The 10183-nt window shown below is 39.1% G+C and overlaps 1 protein-coding gene across 1 annotated transcript in view; it reads right to left on the bottom strand.

Annotated features, from left to right (window-relative positions):
- Window positions 1-1087: 1087 nt before the first annotated feature.
- Window positions 1088-10183, bottom strand: part of necab3 (N-terminal EF-hand calcium binding protein 3) — a 41426-nt gene continuing 32330 nt past the window's right edge. The window contains exons 10-13 of the mRNA XM_028576545.1: window positions 7024-7136; window positions 6417-6494; window positions 5708-5799; window positions 1088-2149 (exon numbers count right to left, since the gene is read on the bottom strand). Of these exons, the coding sequence (XP_028432346.1) occupies window positions 2121-2149; window positions 5708-5799; window positions 6417-6494; window positions 7024-7136 (312 nt within the window). The 3' untranslated portion in view covers window positions 1088-2120. The remainder of the gene's footprint in view (window positions 2150-5707; window positions 5800-6416; window positions 6495-7023; window positions 7137-10183) is intronic.

The following is a 10183-nucleotide window of genomic DNA, read 5'->3' as shown; positions in this document are numbered from 1 at the left end:
TCTTTCAAGCCAGGGAGCCGAGTTCGCTTGCCACAGGAAATAAAAGACTTTCACCTAGGAAATGTGTGTTCCTTGGGAGTGTTTTAACAATCTTTTTCCTAAACTTAACTAGTTGTTTCGGTGCCTAAAATGTAACTTTCGTCACCGCATAACACTCACTTTTTCTTGCCTAAACTTAACCATAATCTCCGCCGAAATGACCAGCAGCTCATGGTGCTCTGTACACGGCTCACTGCAGTCTATTCTCAGTAACTGAACCACCAACTACCGCTGACCTGACAGAGCACCATGCGGAGCACCACAGCCGGTGTTGCAGAGCTCTGTAGCAGCTAAACACATCTACTAACTGCCGCTGCTACGGCGAGCCGTGACGGAGGTCTGTAGCTGCGTCAGAAACTTTTAATTCTCTATAAATTGGTAAATTTTTTTTGTTCATTTCAAGTCTGAAAACAAAAAAGCCTGGAGAACCCTATTGTAAATTACCTCCTGACACCAGATGGCAGGGAGACGAGTTAGCAACTTCCTGCTGAAGAAAACCGAGCAAACTATGCATCCAGAAATACGTCTTGGGTGAAAACCAGTGCTAAAAAGACGATTATAATTTGATTCGTCACTCGAACAGAAATGTGACCCCTGCGATGTTACTTTGTGTCAGCTGGATGCATGTTTGCTAACGTGTTGGCCAAAACAAAATTATCAGTTGACAGTTTGTCCAATGAATGCTGTGGGTCAGCATGTTTGGAATTATTCTACTCCTCAGTGGCCCAATTAATGCAACTTTACTGTAAATTGCTCTGGGAGAAGGGAATCTTAAAAAGTGAGTCTTTGAGTGAAAATGAGTTAAGTGCACTAACAGAGAGAGTCTTTTTCACCTGTCAAAACAATTAGTAGCTTTAATGATTTTATTACAGTTGTTTTTTAGTTTGTTTACAATTGGTGGGGTACATTACGAAACCAAGACACAACAGAAATAGCTCGATGGTATTTTAAGCCCCCAACGTCTCCTTCTAGGCAACGCTGCAACCGTTGACTTCAAGGCACCTAACCCAAACCTAACCCTAACCTTAACCATAACCATTGCCTAATCCTAGTGCCTTCCAGGAAGGAGACGTTGGGGGCTTAAAACACTGATAGACACAGAAATATGAATATATCTGTGTTCCATATGTACAGATGGAATACTCTACCATAACCAAAAATAAATACATTAAATATATATTCTCTTCATAACTTAGTGATGCAATGAAATCTCCTCACAAAGTGTTAATTCCTTTTAATACCCACACTTGTTGAGATACTTTTACATTTGAGACAAAGAGTGTGTCTCAGAGGAGATGTAACTAATATAAATAACTGACCACTAGTATATACTGCAGATGTCAGGGCAGGGGTAGCTATTTTATCACTAGCTTTTTTTGGCATTCTGTGCACATGACAGTAGCTAATGAAAGAATAACAGTGCTACAGTATCATACAGCACTTACAGCCAGGAGCTAAAGGAACTATTACTGAAAGCTCTTGGCCACAGTCATCAGCATGCATGTTTAGGCTGCAGAAACCTTCATCTCTTCATCCTCTCTGCTGATTCTTCCTACTTACTGTAATTGTATTCAAACAGTAAACAACTCATCAAAAGCACAATGACACTACTGGCATGGTAATTTTCATCTCAATTGGATGTGCTCTAGTAGCCTATACTAGCATCTTTTTGGTTGTTCTCCACTGGCATAATACCAGACAAACACTGCAGGAGAGAGGAGGCAGAGTAAGAGACAGGCTTTTGCATTGCAGAGAATCAGTCACTTTCAAGTCAATATCGGCTATAGGGTGCAACTATCCCTTCTGATATAAGCGGCACAATAATAAGCTGTCGTAGACAGAGGAACATTAAAAGATGCTGCTGGAGAACGCTGTATGACGCCATTGTCTCTGTCTCCTGTTGCTTTCAAACACATGGATGCCTTTTAATTTGTCTGTGTGTGTGTCTGTGTGTGTGTGTGTGTGTGTGTGTGTGTGTGTGTGTTTGCATGTTACATGTGTGGGTGAGAGGGTTGATACACCAGTGTGTCTTTGTCCGTGTGACAGTGTAGGCAGTTGATGTGACATTCTGGATTCACTTGCTAGTTGTTAGTCATAATCCACCAGGAAGCTGAGGAAACACACATACAGAGAAAAAGAGTTAGGTCACTACACACCAATCTATTGTATAACTCGATATGACTCCTGAGGGAAACGTCAGGGTACATTTAAAAATAGTTAATCTAATTTACATTTTATTAAGCTCTAATTTTTCCAATTTATCAGCTAAACATTTCCATCAGGAAACTAACGTGTACATGATTTTCATCATTTGGGGATGGTGACAATTAAAACATTTAATTGCAGGAAAATCACAGCTTTATAGATAAGATCATGAGGTTGGGTGCACATTGTTCCGCTGTCTTCAAACTTCTTCTTTTTATAGTCAAAGTGCAGCAAACACAGGGCACATACAAAGCAAATTATTTTACAGTATGTACCAGGGTGTCCATTCCAGTCCAAGAGTAGCACTTGCTTACTTTGTGAACAGATTCTTAGTGGTAATCAAACAAAGTTTGACAGAATAACAATGTACGTATGTATGTTACAAGACCTGGCTGCTAGTGCAAAGCACCTCATGGAAAAACTATAAAGGCAGTGCCGGGTGACTGTCTCAGACACACAATAATAGCCGCTGCTATGAGCAGCAGAATGTAGTATTTTATTTATTTTTCTATTATTGACTCCAGAGTCGAATCCTTCCTGGGCTTCTGACGTGCACTTTGTAAACTATATCCTCCCTCTTTCTCCCAATCAGGGCACTGTTATCCTCAGCAGCAAGTAACCTACTAATGATGTCTTTCATTGACAAGAACAGACTATGTCTCAACGCAAATGTTCCACAAGAAGCAGCTTAACAGCTGTTTTACTGAAAATGCGGCACAGAATGCAAGCATCCCTAACGTCAGATTACAGTCACTTAGGGCTGAAGCGATTCCTCGAGTATCTTGAATAATTCAATTATTAGAAATCATTGACGCAAAGAGTTTAATCCATAAAACTATATGTAACCTGCTGTGTTTCACATGGATACTTATAAGTGTCACAAGTTTGGGATAATTTCAAGCTGAAACAAAACCAAAACTCTGTAGAGTGCAGGCAGGGCGTCAGTGTTTCAGCATCTCAGCAGAAAGCATCCGGTCTGACGTTACGCACCCAGTCCACGGTAACGTTAACATTAGCATTTAACATAAATCAATATGATTGCTAGTTAAGATCACAAACTGCATAAAATATGGATGTAGTATCCGTAACGTCACCCATAGGTTTCTGAAGAGCCAAAATTAAGCTTAAAGTGGGCGGCTCCCGTTGGCGATATTTCTTTTCCTAGAACGGCAAAGGCATGACCCACATTAGATGTGACCCGGTTAGTTGTTTATTTTAAGAGACCTATCTTATTTTCTCTTTTGTATATTTACTATGGCTCTTTAATAAAACAAGGTAAAGTAAAGTATTTCTTATCCAATTACTTTGTTAATCGATGGAATAATTGGTACACTCGACTACTAACATAATCGATAGCTGCAGCCCTATTACTGGTTGTCAATAACTCTAATCAAACATTTTTTTTATAACTTATTACAACATAAATAATTAAACAAACGCTCAGCCAATGCAACTACAGTACAACCAAGTAAATGTGATTATTTTAGTGTCACATTCAAGTTTCACTCTGTGTTCATGATTTCTTTTTAGTTTAATTTTAGTCAGTTTAATTTAATCGAATATTGACAATATATATTTAAAATTTACATTTTTGAGGCATATTTAACTTAGTTATACATGTGGAAACATATTTCAGTTGTATTGTAGATTTTTCAGAAACACAAGGTGAATTTTTGCATTTATCTTAAATAAGCACTTAAAGACTAGAGGATGTTCTAGTGACTCGCCCTACTAGCTCCACAAATGTTATGCTAAATTGTCTATTTTACAAATACTAGTTGGGCTTTATGTGGTTGACGTTGGAGACAGTCAGCATGCATGCGAGTCACAGATGTGGAAGTAAACAACCACGTACAGCACCTAGCAACGAGAGCAACACGTGCAGCCCACACAGCTAAATCATCATCTGCAATGGACGCAAAAGAGGCAGAAATAATAATTAACCTCATCGCTTTCTGAAGCATATTTAGAGGTGTGCAACAAAGGAATAAAATGTCAAGACGAGAGCAAAGAGTCATGATTGATGCCTGGGCTGGAGTGTCAGTGATCCGTGCTACTCTGCCATGTGTTGGTCCTGCTGAGGACTTGATGACGAGAAGCTATGTGCGTCAGATAGAAGTCACATTGCCAATAAGGTTGCCTGCTGGACTTATTTCCACATGCAAATGTGTCTAAAAAAAAAGGCAATACACACAGATCTGCAAAACATCAGAACCGGCTCACAGTCAACAGCCAGTGTGAACATAGCCCAGAGTGTTTGGAGAGCATATCCCCATATGGCATATTTATTTATTCGGAAACATTGAATATTTGTACAGAGAATACCTTGATTTGAAAAATAATTTATTTTCAGGAGGCCAAAAAGTTCTGGACGCAACCCCAATTTCTACAGATAAGAGGTTTTAGTACATCTAAACATATACAATACCTGGATGTCCTACTGCATCCGGTCGGGTTTTGCTGTATGCAAGCCAGCATGCTTTTCTGGCTATTCTGACCCACAATTCCTTGCGAAGCATATAAATAAAGGCAGATGCAGTACATACTAAAAGTAAAAAGAAAAAGTATGTGAATCGGAACTCAGCCTTGGATTTCGAGTGTTGACTGTTGATGTATTGTCCCCCAATGCAATGCAATGAAGGAGCTACACAGCTGAAAATGTAAGATGGTGGTAGATGGTATTGAAACAGATCCAGAAAGATTTGTGGCAAACACAACAGCAACGGTATTACATGTTTTACACAAATTCTACCATTTCCTGTTAGTACAACACAGTTAAACACTTTGCAACATGGCCCAAGATGTCGAAAGATAGGCTGAATAGACAATTTCAAAGCCTTGCAATGTGTGGTGAATGTGAGCAGATCCCTGAAATGGACACTTTTGGCAACCATTTACAATTCCACTATCTAGCGAGGCTATTTTTCTAAAGATATTCCTCAAAAGACTTGGAATTGCTGTTGACACAGGGGAGAAGCAAGGCTCTGTTTGAGTGACCCAGCACAGTATAATCACAAACGACTCTGTAACAGCTCAAAAATGACAGAACAGAGAGGCAATGAGCAGAATTGCTAGCATCCTCTCAGCACCCAAGGAGTTTGGGTCTAATGTGCCATCACTGTGCCAAAACTGGATGCGTGTCATATGAACACACCAATGACAAAATCGTGATGTCACGATGTCTGTGGTCTTCATCGTTTACAACGTACAAATATCAGGATATTTTTCTAAGCAGACCTCTACACATGTAAAGGAGATAAAGGAGGTAAAGGAACATCCTACATAAACACATGATATTGTACAAAACAATAAAGTAAAAGTAAATGTCACAGAAACTGTATGCTACAACTATATCTCACTGAAAGTCTGACTTGCATAATTTTGGAGGTTTGTATATATCTTACATGTGTTTATCTCACACTGAGGCAGACGTAAATGCACTTACAGACACACATATACAAACCTGGGAGCAACATGGTAGAAACTACTTCAGCATCCTCCAACATGTCAATGACACAGCGCTGAAAGTCTTTACTGCTGTTGGACTGCAAGTAGCTATATAGAGACAAAGGAAGGCGCGGAATACAAGTAAAAAGAGAAAAAGAGACAGTTTAGAGGAAATCAGAGTTGAGCATCACTTGTAGAAAAATGAATTGTTCATTCCTGTTTAGGTTAAAAACTGGAGATTAAAATGATTTATATATATTATATATTTAATGTTAACTGTTGATGTTTATGTTTATTGTATGTTGACATTGGAGGCAGTAAAAACTGTACTAGGAGTTGTTAAGTTTGCAAAAAGTAAATTATTTTGTTTGACTAAACAAACATGTAAATGTTCATACTAGTAATTGAAAATCTTTATTTTTTTTAAATCACATTTTTATCAAACACAACAGGTCTGTGCGGATTAATATATATTCATTGATATGCTTTCGCCATGGATCGGTTTAAACCATACATCCGTGTGTCTGTGTATGTGTGTGCTAACTGAGAGATGGGCCATCTGCTCATCTTCACTGGTAGGGAACATTTTCATCAAACAGTTAAGAGTGCCAAACAGTCTGCCAATATCTGACACACACACACACACACACGCACACACATACATACACACACACACACACACACACACACACACACACACACACACACACACACAAAATACTGACCTCATCCAAGAGATGCGGTCTTGCCAGAACTCATACATTATGTAACTCAACTTTCCCGGGAGCTTCTGAACGGACACGCTGTCATCAGGATAAAGAAGAAAAGTAGAGTGGGGCAAGAAAAGAGTACAAAATTACTGTAAAGAGAGGTTGCACTTAGCAAGGATCAATACGTAAATGAAAAAGTCTGAAGAGAGATGTCAGTTATAACTCGCAGGGAGCAAAGCTTCTTGCAAAACAGCAGATGGCATTACAGTAAAATTTGCCCTAATTTCTATACAATAAGTTAGTGACAGTGTCACTTTGTGAAAGTATTACTGTAATGTAAAATGATTAATGTAAAACAATTTAATTAATTTTCAATTAAGCTGCTCACAGTTCAGGGTCTCATAAAAGCTGCCATAATATCCAAGGACGATAGATGATAAAATTATAATGCGAATGGGAATATTTTGTTGACACTAGCTGTCTATCCGTTTTGGCATAGTTGGCACAATTTAAACCCCTGATTCAACTTTGCTTCAACAGTCAAAAAGCTACCTCAGCAGCAGAGTCTGACACAATGTTGACAAGATATGTTGCTTTTTCTGACAACAAGCAAGACACTCACTGCAGGTTGTCAGAGTGGGCTGCGGTGGCATCAATGTAGCTCTTTAGAACTTTCCGGAAGTTGTCAAAATCTTCATCGGTCACCGACATCTGCCTCTGAACAAGAAGGATGTTCTGTTGGCAAGGATACAAGAGAGAGGAAAATTATGAGATGACACACTGGCTGCCAAAGAAGTGTGTGTGTGTGTGTGTGTGTGTGTGTGTGTGTGTGTGTGTGTGTGTGTGTGTGTGTGTGTGTGTGTGTGTGTGTGTGTGTGTGTGAGTAGGCTCACACAACCCAGACTCATGGCAGTTCATGAAATGGTCACGTTATTTACAGTTTTTTCCGATTGCTAAACAACAGTGGGCACAACTGGAGTCACATGTGCAAAACTCTGACTACAGTCTGCACTACCAACAGTCACCTGAGCTAAACAGTTCACATCACCTGCAAAACAGGCTCAGTGCAGCCAAACAGTATGCACAAGCCTCACTGAGATAACACACACTGTCTCTCAGAACACACTGAGGGTAAAAACACTAGCATCAAACACCAATACAGAAATTACAAACTTTTTCATCTTTACAGTTTGAACAATTTGAGTGACTTGACACTACTCAATAGTTTATTTAAGGAAAAATATAGATTGTATAGCATACCAATTTTTACATAAGGTAAAAAAAAAGGAATGAAAATCAGCAGTTTTCTTCAATAAAGTATTTTGTCTCTAGTAATTTATGGAATTACTGGGGGAAAAAAACTAAAGGTACATAACAGTACCAACAAATAGTGTGACTAATCCTGCCTCTCTCCAGCATCATGTGGCAAGTTTTCTTCATCACATTGGATGTCTGCATCATCTCTAAATAAAAATCAATGTGGTGTCCTTTTGCTTTCACCGCCATTACTTTCTGAAAAACAGTAAGAAAACAGCTTTACTATTGTAAAGGTATAGTGTTTTTCACTTTTTTTTATAGCTGTGTACATAACCTCAGACTTCTTACCTGGACATGTTGGTATCTTTGCTCTTTTACCTGGTTCTCTCAAACGATAGTGTATAATTGTTTCATTCTTATTTGGTGTTTGTATACAAAAAAAGGCTTTCTGAGCTTTCTCTGTTTAAATACCGTATATGTTCACTAACTAGTCTAAATCAAGACACCTGCTTAAGCTTTCAGCTAAAATTGCAATCAGCAGTGTTTGATAGGCACCAGACTGAAATCTATTCTGTTTTGAATGTGTGGTTAACAGTTTTGACAGCAGTGTGTTAGCATTTGAACAAAGTGCTGTAAATCTACAGTGTTGTGCACGTTGTGGTTAAAGGCATGGGATAAGTGTGTAGAGTTTTGAAAACTGTGTTCAAGCAATGAAAAACGAACTAAAGTTTGGTCCACATGAACTGCTGCTGTGCAGACTGTAGTTAGAGTTTTACACATGTGACTCCAGTTGTGCCCACTGTCGTTTAGCAATCGAAAAAAACTGTAATCTATTATTTGTGTTCACGGGGATGTTTTTGTCATTTTTCGTGGTGGCCAGCATGAAAATGTAAAATAATGTATTTAAATGGGAAGCATATGTTGTGGTCACAACTACGGTAGAGAGTAGTATGAAATGCCGAAAATCCGTGTAAGGTTGGTTGGGGTGGTAGATGGGTCAAACTACTCAGGAAATTTTTACCCCGGGATCGCGTCCCGCGTGTGACGTTTTGTTTCCCCGTTAACCGTCCCGTTATTGTCGAGCGTTCCCTGCGACCGTCTCCCGGCGTGTGAGGCGTTTGCTTTCCCCGTTAATCTCCGTATAGACCATTTCGTGATGGCTACCATGAAAAAAAACGAGAAAAACGCCCCTTTGAACACGAATCAATAGATTAAAAATTACATGACCATTTGACGAACTGCTGTGAAACCGTGTTGGCTCACATCACCCCCTGAGGTCCAAGTGTGTGTGTGTGTAGATATTTTCAAGATACTTTTAAAGTGTTTGATGACGAACTGATTTTTTACTTCTTGAGGGTTCATAACTCACTATCACTAACAGTGTATTCAGTTTTGTTTGTCAATGTATCTGAAAGCCAAGTGGAAACAGCTGCACACAGTAAAATGGAGGCACTAACTGTAAAGCAATCTAAGTGAAATTTAAGGACCCTTCATAAATTCTAAGCTATAAAAACTCAGCAAAGTGATTAGATAACAGAATGCTGACACTACCTGCACTATCAGGTCTCATTTACACTGGAGACACTGGGGATATGTCCTCACCACTTGGTGAGCGCTACAAATCTCCTGGGAGAGGACCTCCAGACCCCCTGCAATATATGTGTCCCTGCCCAATGTTGAAATTAAATCTAAGCTCTTGTATGGTTGACATTGTTGTCCATTTTATGCTGAGTAGCCCTATTTTTTTAGTTTTTATTGCCCTTTAATGGGTAATTATGCATTTTAATGATCTACTCTAACCTCATACCGATCCCCGCATTACATACAAAAATGTTTTTTTTATCCGAGACCTTACGTCCCCATCACTTCAACAAAAGGTGACGTCCTTGTGCACAATAATAACTGTGTTGCCATGATACCTCATCTGTGTCATCAGGGAAGTTTGTCACTTTCTTTATATAATACACTGTGTACAGCAGGTTCATGTATGGATTACTGAACTGGGCTGCCGGGCACAGGCCTAGGGGCCTAAAGTGCCAAGGGTCCCAGTCGCCTTCACTTGCAAAATGTCCCTTGAAGAGATGTGCCAACCAGGCAGAGACTCAAAATTACCATAAAGAAACATAAAACGACTACAAAGAGACACAATATAACTACATAGAGACACAAAGCAATTACAAAGAGACACAAAATGAGTACATAGAGACACAAAGTGACTACAAAAAGATGCAACATGACAACAAAAAGGGGCATAACAACCACAGACAAAAAATTACTACAAAAAGACCAAAACAATTACAAAGTGACAGAAAATGATAAGAGATATGTGTAACAATAACAGAAAGTGGCTTGTGGAGTTCCCTGGTGAAAACAGCACATTCAACTTATCAACTAAATGTGCCATGAAAATGTTTCATATAACACCTGCTTTCCATATCGATCCATGGACCTCCAGACAGAGGAAAAGAAAAGACACCTTGAAATCATAAAAAAATAAATATAAATCCTTCATCGATTGATGTTCC

Source organism: Perca flavescens, chromosome 4 (assembly GCF_004354835.1).
Source record: "Perca flavescens isolate YP-PL-M2 chromosome 4, PFLA_1.0, whole genome shotgun sequence".
NCBI classification, from domain to species: Eukaryota; Metazoa; Chordata; class Actinopteri; order Perciformes; family Percidae; genus Perca; species Perca flavescens.
This window is presented reverse-complemented; position numbering and strand designations above follow the sequence as displayed.